Source organism: Spodoptera frugiperda, chromosome 22, assembly GCF_023101765.2.
Source record: "Spodoptera frugiperda isolate SF20-4 chromosome 22, AGI-APGP_CSIRO_Sfru_2.0, whole genome shotgun sequence".
NCBI classification, from domain to species: Eukaryota; Metazoa; Arthropoda; class Insecta; order Lepidoptera; family Noctuidae; genus Spodoptera; species Spodoptera frugiperda.
The window spans coordinates 3139217-3153266 of record NC_064233.1 but is presented as its reverse complement, the minus strand read 5'-3'; the positions used below and the strand labels follow the sequence as shown (position 1 = coordinate 3153266).

Sequence of the window (14050 nt, the reverse complement as noted above, 5' to 3'; positions counted from 1 at the left end):
AATGAAGATAAATAAATAGATTTTGATATGAAATTAAAAATAAAACGTTATTTTAAGTAATTTCATTATTAAATCAATAAAATCTACGGCCGAAAATTAAACGAAACTTCGGATTCGAGAACCGGAGTAGGCCCCCTGACCCGTACAGCGCCGCCTCAAAGTGCCATCAGACCACCACAGATGAAGCCCAGTAGGACTGACGCCTGATCCGGAGCTGCGGACTACCTAACGGGGTTACCGGGGCTCCGGCTCGAAAAGCAGGAGTAAGAACGAGATGGTTTTTAGTCAGTAAGAGTCTGACACTCCCTCTCGCCTCGCCCAAGGCGGGAGAAGTCATTGGATGATAAAAAAACTTAAAAACGACAAATGTATTGTAATCTGTTGTCGCCTCACAAAATATGAAGTCATTAATAAAAATGTAACGTAGATAAAATTGGACACCTCTGCCTACCCCATTTTACATAACATACGTTGACGCTCATCTAGTGACGTCAGGTATATTTTCGTTCGTCCATAACTGATAAGTAAAGACATATTCTTAGTTAAGTATAAAACAATGCGATTTTGCGACTAAAATTATTAGATATCAATTTTGTCGCGTCTTGTTTGTGTTAAAATTTAAACGCTGTTCCTTATAGACCTTTTTGAGGGCAAATCTTTCGTTAATGCCTGTCGATTACCGTGTTAGTTCCAAAAGGGGTAGGCAGAGGTGAAATTATAAATAATTATAAAAACTTGTTACAAGTTGTGGGCCCTGTATAAATAATAATAATAAGTTTATTAGGAGTTTTAAAGTTGTATAATAGGGGATAAATGAGTTAGTTTACCTACTTACCTACATAATAACTCCAGACTTTCCTACCAGGTTATTACTGAGAAAATACCCTAATAACTCTTTACCCAACTCAGGACCTATCGTTCGAACGAGAACGAGATATTATTTAACTTGAAACTATTATTTTCATAAATAGTAATGTATAATGTGGCATTGTGTGCTACTATGTACCTACATAATCTGCTTATATTTATTTTATTTTATTTGGGAAAACTAACAATTATTGTACAATGTGTCTTATATACCTAAATACATTTTACAAACTGAGCTAGAGAACCTACAATTCACTATCTGCTTACCCAATCCGTGATAAAAGCCGGTATAAAAAACCTTATTTGAAACTCAGTAAGTATAAAAAATATAACATTTCAAATATGTTTATAAGTATTTCTAGCCCCAGTTAATCACAGGTATATAGATTCATTTAGGTAGCCGACTATAAAATCTAAAATTACCTATAGCAAAAATATACCCACATAATATTCGTTTTCATTACTCAATCAAACTCAATCTAGACACCAGTCTCCCTTGCATTTCAAAATCACCCACCCCAGACAAAATCGATACTACGCGACTAAAAAAAAACGCAAAATTTTCACGAACAAAGTCGCACAGCTTTACCCGCCCACCTGACCGCACCCTCTGCCCACCCCATCATGCGCAGTGAGATGCCCGGTATGGATCGCCAGTTCTACACGGGACGCCGACAAGACCAGTCATGCATCGGTAAGTACGAAACACCAATAAAATAATATTTTTGTTAAAATTTTCCACAGATTTTTTGTAAAGTCGAACCATCTAAAGGGAGCTTTATGCGAGAATGGGATTCTTTTGTTTCGTATTTTCTTTTTTTTTTAGGGTTTTGAATTTCGAATTTAGTTGTCGTTTATTTTTTTCAAGTTTAGTTTTTATTTTTTACTTTTTTTTTGTTAACGTATTGGTGTTCGCGCGTAAAGTTAATATTGTGTTTTTGTAAGATTTTTATTTATTTTTACGTCGGATTGTAAGAAACATGTGTTTTTGGTGTGAACCTTTGTATTTTCTTCGTTTGTCGGTTTTATCTTATTTTATACAAATACGGGTTCCTTAGAACTTATTTCATTTTCGTTTTTAATTCTGATAATCCGTTTTTAACTGAAACCGGTTGTGTGAAGTCGCGATAATAACTTTTTAAACTCCGATTAAAATATAATAAAAATTCTATCGATCGGTTCAAAATAATAAATAAAACAATTCCGTAACTTAAAACTAGGTAACATCGCATATTTCTCCAAAAAAAACTATTTTTGACATAAAAAAAATTAACTTATTCAAAATCTAAAAAAAAACATTTCGCGCGCAAAAAACACACCTCCATTTTGTTATAACAATTATTAAGTACAAATTGCACATTAAATATTATTTTTCTGGACTTTTCAAATTTTTTTCTAAATCAAAGTCAAATTCAATACTTTTAACGAAATGTCAAAAACATTACTTTTGCTAAGTATGAATTTTGTAGGAGATCGCAACTTATGGCGTCATTATTTTTTTGCGTCATATAGCATACTTACTTATCCGAATATCGTCAAATTAATGAATTACAATTATTTCGGAATATTTTATTATATTGAAATGTCAAAATAATTAATTTTTTGACCTAGGAAACTACCCAATGACAACTACATATTCAAAATTAAAACAAAAATCGATAACCTAGCATTCATACGAAGCAAACCTACCTCAAACTAGCCGTCAATGGCAAGGAAATCCATACACACAGCCATCCATTATAACTTGACCTGTCATGGCGGCGCCACATGCAACATTATAAAAGAAAGGGCGTCATTTTATCAATGCATTGCATTAGTACTTTATTTCCCCATGTGTCAACTTATACTGGACTTTTAGCACCCCTTTTGCGAGCTTAGCAAGCGTGGTTTTGACCCTCAATGCTAAAGAGAGGGGTTGTTTAATACCTATATTCGATCTGTCTGGCTCCGTATACCATCTGAATGAATTTTGAATTAAACTGGTTTTATTTTCTTTGTTGTTGAAAGCGGAATTTTTAAATCGAAAGACGTATTTATTATTAGTATTTTGACACAATCAAGACTTAAGGTGTTTAAGGAAATTTTGTTGAGGTTCGGTGCTAGTTAAAAAAAGCATTTCTTTCGGTTTACCGGGGATCCGGCTCGAAAAGCAGAAGATCCGTAGTCAGTAAGAGTCCTTCTCTAATAATATCTTCTGATTTATTTCGTTGCGGGATCCAAGACCGTCATTCATGTCTCTGGGATACCGGACTTCAGTTGTCTGGTATTATCATGGTTGTATCTACTGTAGATCCTGATGTACTGGAGTTGCAGCGGATTTGGGAGATTGTGGCGGGTTTGTCACATTGACAAAAAAATAAGTAGGAACGGGGTGGATTTTAGTCAGTAATAGTCTGACACTCCCTCTCGCCTCGCCCAAGGCGGGAGAAGTCATTGGATGATTTTTCCTCCTCAAAAAAAATAAGGAAGTATTAAGAGAGGAACTTTCCGCATTTTCCTATAATGGAAAAATACGGAATCTTTTACCGCGTAGGACGTCTCGTTACGAAGTTACTCAGTAAACATAATATATTATTTTCGTCCCAAAGAAATCGATAGACTCCAATTTTATTTTTAAATCTTTTTCCAAAAGGTCTCGCTTTATAAATAAACTTTTTTTTACGTCGGATGAGTTAGGTTTTATTTAGGGTTGATGACGCAATCGTGACTGCTGATCAAAAGGGTTTAAGGCTTGCTTTCCGGGTCGCTAAAATTTTATTTTTTATTAGGAAATTAGAGATTTTTTTGTAAAGACCATTCCCAGTTCAGCACTTTAAGGCTATTCACTACTTGACTACGTAATTATTTATTTAAACAAAACCCTTGTTGACCTCTTAGTTTAAGCCCTTAGTCAGGGCAAGGTTGGACTCTGGACTCACGGTGAAGTCAAAATATTTAATTAATTTGACTACACGGTTTTAGTGTAGCTTTTATCGGGTTCGATCCCAACTATGATTATGAACCCCATGTACGTAATAGGGGATGAGCCTGTCGCCATATCCCGGGCATAATTCAATCATCATCATAATCAACAGCCTATAAGTGGTTATTGCTGACCAAATGCAAATGCGGTTTGGCGATTTCAAACTTATAATATAATTTGTAATTATAAGCCCAGGTTTCTTCACGATGTTTTCCTGCATCTTTTAATAATTGTGGTGTCTAAATAATCTTAGAAAGTACGTATAACTCGGAAAAAGTAACATCGGTACTAATTGCCTTTGGTAGGTTTGGAACCTGCACTATCATGCATGAGTACCGGGCGTCTTAAATCTCCGGGCCACCATGAAACCTTCCATCCTTTATCTCAATATTCCTATAGCATTATAGCCTTTTTTGAGGGGGGGAAATCATCCAATGACTTCTCCCGCGTTGAGCGAGGCGAGAGGGAGTGTCAGACTCTTATTGATTAAAAACCACCCCGTTCCTTCTTCTGCTTTTTGAGCCGGAGCCCCGGTAAACCCGCTAGGTAGTCCGCAGCTCCGGATCAAGCATTATAGCCTAAAATATAAATCCTACCTACCTAGAACGCGGATAAAACCCCAGACAGAATACAAATGTATAAATACAAAATCAACACAGCTTACATGGGGGACCGTACCGATCAATAAATGCAACGGACGCGCCCTACGTTGTACGCAACGCATTTAAAGTTCAAAGTTCAATCTAGGCTACCTATAGTCGCCCTACCCATCTCCAACGGGCATGCGTACTTGAGCGGATGGAGCTGATATGCAATATTGATCCTTATTGCAGGAGTGTATGGACTAAAGGGTAGACAGACTAGGGTGTGCTAGGGTGAGCTAATGATTTTGTCAATACTAGCTTCCCCCTCGCGGCTTTGTCTGTGTTGTGAAAGGGAATGAATAAGGGGTGCCTGTATCACCCTCCAGTCTAGCCGTCTGAATAATTTGTGACGCAAAAATTGATTCGTTGCTACGTTAAAAGACAAACAAACATATTCGTATTTATAGATATTAGTAGAGTAATAATTTCTGAAGTAAGGAATTGGGAAGATTTTATTTTTCTCTTACGCGTGTTGGGGCCTGTAGCCTGGAGGCCCCGTATTATTGATACGGCAGATACGTTATTATCTTCGCCCCTTATTGATTGAAACACAGTCAAACATATGAAGTTCAAATTGGTAATACGTTTGTTCGTGATCCATATTAATTATGGATAACAAAACACAAATCTTAACAATTTAATTCATAATCTATTCTTTCTTTTTTTAAACACGTTGCCCCACACTAGTATTTTCCTCTGTGTCGTGGATGCGTTTACAAACATACAAGTTCACATACACTTGACCACCATACCAGAAACAACAATTTGTGGATCACACAAATAGTTGTTTGCAAGACTACCCATTGTACGGCAGCCACTTGCCCAGCCAACTCGTCAACAGTCCATAAAACAATTGGTACCTACATAGGTACACTCCTACCTACCACCAACGGATAAAAAACCGTAAATATTACATTTATACAAAAAACATTTACTAAAAACACCTGTTGAGTTTCTTTTTAATTAAAAAAGCAACTTGTTCTATGCTAATTACGTATTTAAAAGCGTTTTGAGCTCTTTGACATTTAAAATACTCTGTTGAGCTCAAAAGCCCGGTAATTAAATGTACTAAAACTACACTCGCTCGTGAACGTGACGTTTGAAATTTAAAAATATGGAAATCTTGTTTATGCTGTTTTGGGCGCGTTGTTTGAAAATGGAATGTTTTTCTTTTTATTTCGTAATTTGTTTTTTTAAAATGCTGATATAGGTATTAAATACGCGACTGCTTCGTTGGTCGAGTGGTCGTAAGTGCGACTGCCGGGCAAGGGGTATCGGGTTTGATTCCCGGGTCGGGCAAAGAGCCACTGGGCATTTATCGGATTTTAAAAAGAATCTTAATTTAAATCTCCGTAGTAGTCAGTCGTCACGCCTTTTTATCCACGAACGGGTAGGCAGAAGTGCACGTTACGGCACGTAATGCCACTGTACAATGTAACCCAACGTTTCACCATTTGTGTTATAAATCCCGGGTAATAGGGGTTGAGCCTATTGCCATAAACCGGACACAATTCCAGACTCCGTGCTACTACTGAGAAATTTTCAAAAAGCCGAAACACTTCTAGCGTTGCGGACAACGTAACAGATTACCGGGGCTCCGGCTCAAAGCAGGAGAAAGAACGGTTTAGTCAGTAAGAGTCTGACTCTCTCGCCTCGCCCATGTTACATACACCTAAGTCGCAAGATTCCACTACACACACACGTCACACACATACAAATAAAACCATGTAAAAAGCAAACGACCCCAACTCACTAATCTTTGACCCCACATTGATCTTACAAGCACATTGCTTACACAAAACCTTCAGAGGACCCCTTAGGGACCCGCTAAGCAAGATTTTAATAATTAAATACAATCTTCAGCGAAAATTTTCAGGCCCTTGAGGCTTATTACAGAAATACGCTTGAAAATGTCTCCTAAATACGTAAATACTGGCTCAACTATTCATTAAGGAGCTTTTCACGTCACAAAATTTATGGCCCTAAGGCTTTTATGTGTATTTTAAGTGAATATTTTTAAAGAAAATATTTTTTTGTAAGTATAAAAGTATTGTATAGGTTTTTCTTTGTAAATATTGTGCCCTTAGGGAGTAATTTTTGCTTCATTATTTGTATAGATACTTTATTAAATAGTATAAAACAAAGTCGCTTTGTCTATCCCTATGTTGTAGGTATGTTTAAATCTTTAAAACTACGCAACGGGTTTTGATGCGGTTTTTAATAGATAAAGTGATTCAAGAGGAAGGTTTATATGTATAATACATACATAATATATCACCATTGCACCCATGCGAAGCTGGGACGAGTAGGGAATAGTAATAGAATAAAATCAGCAGTAACTTTGCGGAAATCCATGCTACATAAGTAAACCGTGATTTTTAGGTAATTTAGTATGTCTCACGATAGTTATTATAAAAAATACTACATTTTAAACAGCTCACTGCCTACCCCACAACAGAATAAGCAGCCGTACCAAACAAAATACGACGTCCAACAGAAACCACCCTTCCATACAACATAAAGACTTGGAACTTACCCAATAAAGTACAATGGCTCCCTCAGGATATTTCAGGCGGTCTCAGCCGTAAGAAGACTCGCAATATAAAGTAAATACTGCGTGATTTATTATGTATAAGCTATTGCCTGCGACTTTGCTCGCGTAGAATAATGACTTCTGAAAGAATTTGAGTTTTGTGAGGTTTTTCAATAAGATAATGTTTTTTCGATAATAAAACTAATTAATATTAGTTCTAATGAACTTAAGACGGGACGGGCACTGTTGCAAGCGCCATGATCCGTTCATCCGTGATCATGGCGCTTACAACAGCGCCGAAATATCGGAAACTCATCGAAATAAATAAACATGGTAAATATCCCGTCTCAAGTTCTAATGATAGTGTTAGTGACCATTTGTCAGTTTAAAAACTTATATCGATAATAAAAGTAGCCTAAATTACTCCTTATTACATCAGCTACCTCCCAATGAAAGTCACGTCAAAATCGGCCTAGCCATTTCAGAGATTAGCCACAACCAACTGACAGACAGATAGACAGCCAGATAAACATTATAAAAAAGTTATTTTGAAATTAAAATATAATACACATTATCAACTCCCTGAAATTATTACCTAGTTAGTAACTACATATTCAATTTGATTTCTACATTTTGAACCAAAAGGGAATCAGTGTATGAAAACAAACATTGCTTGACTGAATATTAATTTAATTAGTTAATTGATTCAAAGTCTTTCAATTTAGTTGAAAGCGTGCGTTACTTAAATCGAATATTAATTGGTTGTTTATGTAGGTTTAATAAAACATTACTTAATTTAACGTAACGCGTTGTAAGTCTCTTGAGGTTAAGGTTAGGTTAGGTTATGTTATTATGAGCTTAATGGCTTACTCACGTAACTGTTTGACGAGGAACTCGACTAGTTTCAAGCTATGCTAGAGAAGTAGCAGCGCGACAATCGCCGCGTCGTGTCGCGGAATGCTGCTCATGAATATGAGCCTCTAGCATGGCTTGAAACTAGTCGAGTTCCTCGTCAAATAGTTACGTGAGTAAGCCGATAACATAATAATTAATTTAGTAAGTCTCACGAAAGTTATAATAAAATTAGAGTTTAATGGAATTACGAAATTGTAGAAAAACCGATTAAATCCCAACAGGGATTATGACAGGGTATGAAAATTAAAAAACTATTTTTTAGTTTTCTTTTTCTTCTCCTCTAATAATATATTCTGATTTATTTCGTTACGGGATCCAAGACAGTCATTCATTTCCCTGGGATGCGCCGGACTTCAGTGTTCCGGTGTTTTCATGGTTGTATCTACTGTAGATCCTGGTGCACAGGAGTTGCAGCGGTATGGGAGATTGTGGCGGGCTTGTCCCATATTGAGCCGGAGCCCCGATAACTGGAACCAATTTCTTCAATGACATCTCTTAGGTAGATTAATTTGTCCAAGGTGTTTGTGTTTTTGCACCGCGGCTTTTATGTTTTTTTTTTCATATCATAATTATTAATTTTATCTTTTTTTTAATGGTGCAAATGAACTGTTTTTCTTTATTTTCTTTCTTTCTTCTTCTTTCTAACGGTTGTATTTGTCCACAGCACCACGGTAGCCATTAGCGCGGTGCTGGTGCTGAGCGTGGCCGGCGCTGCCCACGCGTGGGGCGGCCTCTTCAACCGGTTCAGCTCCGATATGCTGGCCAACCTGGGCTATGGGCGGTCACCCTACCGCCACTATCCTTATGGACAGGTAAGATTATAGTTAACTAGCTACTTCCGCGCGGTTTCACCCGCTCTGCTTGGCTCCTATTGGTCATAGCGTGATGTTTTATAGCCTATAACCTTCCTCGATAAATGCACTATCTAACGCAAAAAGAATTATTCAAATCGGACCAGTAGTTCCGAAGATTAGCGCGTTCAAACAAACAAACAAACAAACAAACAATCAAACAAAGGCAGGTCGCCGGTCGGCCTTTTTTTGGGCGAGAAAAATCTTCCAATGACTTCTTGCTGGAGGCAGGTCGCTTCAAACCGGTGGTAGGCAAGGGGGAAAATCATCCAATGACTTCTCCCGCCTTGGGCGTGGCGAGAGGGAGTGTCAGACTCTTACTGACTAAAAACCACCCCGTTCCTACTACTGTTCTTTGAGCCAGAGCTCCGGTAAACCCGCTAGATAGTCCGCAGCTCCGGATCAGGCATCAGCCCTGCTGGGCTCCATCTGTGGTGGTCTGATGGCTCTTTGAAGCGCGCGCAAAACGCGGCGCGCCATAGGCACGGATCTGGTTTTTAGTCACAGAGTACCTTATCCTACTGGCTACAGTAAGTTACGCGATGTCGCTACTTCTGCATACGCTGCTCATGATGAGGAGTAAATAAATAATAATAAGAAGAGTCCCTCTGTGACTCGAAACTAGTAGAGCTTTTCTCTATTAATGTACGTGAGTAAACCGTGATTTTAAGTTAATTTAGTATGTCTCACAATAGTTATTATAAAAATACCCTTAATCATTTCACATATTATACATATATATATAAAGTTACAAGCCCATAAAACACCCAGCCATTAAATCTCCCACGCATTAAAATCCCCATAAATTAATTAGAGACGAGATATAATTTCTCGTAACCTATCATTGTTTGGGCGTAAATCTCGTGACATTTACCGCGGTGCGTAATATTACGGGCGTAAAGGGCATTTGGGGTAATCTTTATTAATTACTATTTATAGCACCTTGGATTAGCTGTTTGAAACATGTTTGTTAGCTTTGGTCCCTAATGATGTGCTGTGTTTGGTTTTAAAAGCGTCTGAACTTTGCAGTTTTGGACCGTGGTTGCCAGTAGCGTGTCTTGGCGTATATATTTTTTTGTGGGGTGCTCTCCATTTTGATTGTCTGACTTTTGAATGTGTCCCTATCTCTCAAGCCTCAAAAACGCGACTAACCGACGCTATAACAGCGAACCCATGTTTGGAGGCCCTTATGATGACGTTAAATTTCCTTAAATTACTTGCCAAGGTTTGAAAAAAAAAGGAATAGATTATTACTAGTCATACTCTACTGGCTGGCTTACTGAAATATGCCTAGGTATCTTCAAAACTGTAAATGGGTCCCTTATGTAGGCATGCTCCATGTGCTGCGGACTACCTAGCGGGTTACCGGGGCTCAAGTTCAAAAAGCAGGAGAAAAAACGAGATGGTTTTTAGTCAGTAAGAGTCTGACACTCTCTCTCGCCTCACCCAAAACGAGAAAAGTCATTGGGTGATTTTCTCCTTTAAAAAAAATGCCATTTCGGGTTGTCATCACCCAAACCCAAAACAACAACTTGTGGATCACACAAAGAATTTATTGCTCCGTGAGGGAATCGAACCCGCGCCATGTTGCGACAACCAGTTGCCCAGCCACCGCACCAACCGTGCAGGCAATATAACTTAAGTAGCGAGTGTCTATACTATCCATAAACGTCACCAATTACTTACCATCAGGAGATCCGTCTGCTCCTTTACCACACCATAATACCACCTTCTAACCCTCGTATCTTAAACAGGAGCCTGAAGAAGTGTACGCGGAGGCGCTGGAAGGCAACCGCATCGATGACGTCATCGATGAGCCGGCGCACTGCTACAGCGCTCCCTGTACCACCAACGGGGATTGCTGCCGCGGCCTGCTGTGCTTAGACACAGGTTAGTGATGTAGATTTGTTTTTATGAACGTTGGCCCACACTAGGATTTTCTCCTGTGTCGTGGGTGCGTTTACAAACATACAAGTTCACATACACATGAAACCTAGACCCGAAACAACAATTTGTGGATCACACAAAGAATTGCTCCGTGCAGAAATCGAACCCGCTACACGTTGCACGGCAGCCAGTTGCCGAGCCACCACGCTAACCGTGCAGGCAAATATTAGATAGTAGATAGACTTCCATCTTGTATTTTGTTGTGTGAGTGAAGTTACCGGAGGCACAGTTACTATACCATGCTTCGACACGAATGGGCCGGCTCGACCGGAGTGATACCACGGCCTCAAAGAAAAACGACGTGAAACAACGCTTGCGTTGTGTGAGTGAGGTTACCGGAGGCCCAGTTTCCACCCTTCCCAAACTTCCCAATCCCCGACAACTTTTAAATTCCTAACCGCCAAAAGGCCGGCAACGCACTTGTAACGCCTCTGGTGTTTCAAGTGTCCATGGGCGGCGGTGATTGTTTACCATCAGGTGATCCATCTCCTCGTTTGTCGCCTTATACCATAAATAAAAGATTTTTCTTAGGATTAAGAGCTTGATTTATATTGACGGGTTGCAAAACGGAGTGGATACGCTGCGTTTCTGCAGCGAAAATTTCGCGGACGCGTAGCTTCATTTAATATAAGGTGTTCTAAAATTATCTGCCACGGCTTTAATGGGAGGTAGTGTTGTGTTTGAAGATTACAATAGTGAAGAAATTTCGTACCCCGGACCAGTTAATTCAATTTGAGAACATAAAGAAGTTAAATAAACATTGATTATACTCAGTATAATATGGTTTACATTGACCGATGGGAATTGGATTCTAAAAATAGGTTGGGTGAAGATTTAATTTTCAAAATTCTCAGTCATAGCGTGAAATCTTGAGTAAATTCTTGTTATTCGAGTAGTCGCTTTCGACTACTATTAACTTCCTAACAATCATGCGGGTTGTGAATCTTCATTGTAGACTTTACTTTTTTATTATAAACCAAAATTGAACGGTTACTGGATGGTGGTGATATTGAGGCAGTGTTTCTTAGGGTGTTATCATACCAATCGAGCGATGGTCGATCGATACCATCGATCGATGGTAGAACGGATTAGTCGACGTCGATCGATAGTTTCTACCACACCAATCGATCGATAGCCGATAGATACCATCGATCGATGGTGGAATGGATTGGTCGATGTTGATCGATAGATTCCAGCCGGAATATAATAAATCTACCGACCGCTGCCATCGACCGGCAGTCGATCGATTGGTAAGTCGACCGGTATCCGTCGATCAATTAAAGCTACCACACCAATCGATCAATGTCGATCGATGGCATCGATCGCGATGGACTATCAATCGATAGGTGTGGTAACACTCCTAATGGAAAGGAGCTGCACAAGTCAGATTTCTTTACTTTAAAACCTACCCACAGTATAACACCAATTATATTGTTGAATATCGAATGGTTGAGAAATGTATGACAACGTCACGGACCAAAAGTCCGTGGAGAAGTAATATAAATAAAATTTAAAAGAAGTACCTATTAATATTTAAGTAAAAGTGAAAGAATGTGTTTTCGAATATTCTCAGTACGAGTATCAAATAGCATGAAGTCTGGAATTGTGTCTAATTTATGATTATGTATGTATATTATAAAATTAAGTATATTTATGTTATCACAAATATTTTTTTATACGATGGATTGTATTTATAGTTAAATGTTCAATATAAAGGGTTTATTAAATGTAGTTAAAAGAAGAAAAAAGAAGATATCTACGGTCAGAATCGTAGACAATAATAAAAGTCCCGGTCGTTCATCGGCACTTTTATTATCGTTTAAGGTTCTGCAGACTTCTACTGGGGGCGTCGAGAACTTCTGTATGGCTGACTTTTACAGAAAAAATGTTACCTTAATTTTATAATATTATAGATTTAACAAGAAGACCAACAAAGAAGACGCTACGGTCAGAATCGTAGACCATAATAAAAGTCCCGACCGTTTATCGGCACTTTTATTATCGTTTAAGGTCCTGCAGACTTCTACTGCGGGCGTCAACTTCTTCAAGAACCACTATGTACAGTAGAAATATTACTATAATTTTATCTTTATTAGATTAAAATGTTTGTAAAGAAACCCTAGAAGAAGAAGACAGAAGAAGATCTACGGTCAGAATCGTAGACAATAATAAAAGTCCCGACCGTTCATCGGCACTTTTATTATCGTTTAAGGTCCTGCAGACTTCTACGGGGGGCATCGACTTCCATGGTGACTCCTATTTGGCTTTTACAGAAGAAATGTAACTTTAATTTTATATTTATTGCTTTAAAATCTTTTTCGAGAAGACCAAGAAAGAAGACATCTACGGTCAGAATCGTAGACAATAATAAAAGTCCCGACCGTTTATCGGCACTTTTATTATCGTTTAAGGTCCTGCAGACTTCTACGGGGGGCATCGACTTCCATGGTGACTCCTATTTGGCTGACTTTTACAGAAGAAATGTAACTTTAATTTTATATTTATTGCTTTAAATAATTTTTCGAGAAGACCAAGAAAGAAGACATCTACGGTCAGAATCGTAGACAATAATAAAAGTCCCGACCGTTTATCGGCACTTTTATTATCGTTTAAGGTCCTGCAGACTTCTACCGGGGGACTTCGAGAACTTCTTTTTGGCTGACTATTACAGAAGAAATATTACTTTAATTTAATATTTATTTGATTTAAATATTTTCTAAGAAGACCAAGAAAGAAGACTTCTACGGTCAGAATCGTAGACAATAATAAAAGTCCCGACCGTATATCGGCACTTTTATTATCGTTTAAGGTCCTGCAGACTTCTACTGGGGGCATCGACTTCTTCAACAACTACTATGTACAGTAGAAATGTTACTATAATTTTATATTTATTAGATTAAAATGTTTTAAAAGAAGACCAAGAAAGAAGAACACATCTTCAGTCAGAATCGTAGACAATAATAAAAGTCCCGGTCGTTCATCGGAACTTTTATTATCGTTTAAGGTCCTGCAGACTTCTATAGGGGAGCTTCGACTTCCACAGTGACTTCTGGGATTAAAATTATACACTATTATTTAATATTTACCTGTCCTGTATTATGTTTTCCTAGTGTTAATTTGTAAAATTGTTTTTGAAGAAGATCAAGAATACAGAAGAATACATCTACGGTCAGAATCGTAGACAATAATAAAAGTCCCGACCGTTTATCGGCACTTTTATTATCGTTTAAGGTCCTGCAGACTTCTACTGGGGGCGTCGACTTCCACGGTGACTTTTAGAATATGTTACACTATAATTTATAATTATTAGATTAAAATGTTTTAAAAGAAG

The 14050-nt window shown here is 38.1% G+C and overlaps 1 protein-coding gene across 1 annotated transcript in view; it reads left to right on the top strand.

The window, feature by feature from the left end:
- The first annotated feature begins 1411 nt into the window (after window positions 1-1411).
- Window positions 1412-14050, top strand: part of LOC118279990 (ITG-like peptide) — a 38822-nt gene continuing 26183 nt past the window's right edge. Inside the window, exons 1-3 of the mRNA XM_035599853.2 lie at window positions 1412-1561; window positions 8586-8733; window positions 10527-10662. Of these exons, the coding sequence (XP_035455746.2) occupies window positions 1554-1561; window positions 8586-8733; window positions 10527-10662 (292 nt within the window). The 5' untranslated portion in view covers window positions 1412-1553. The remainder of the gene's footprint in view (window positions 1562-8585; window positions 8734-10526; window positions 10663-14050) is intronic.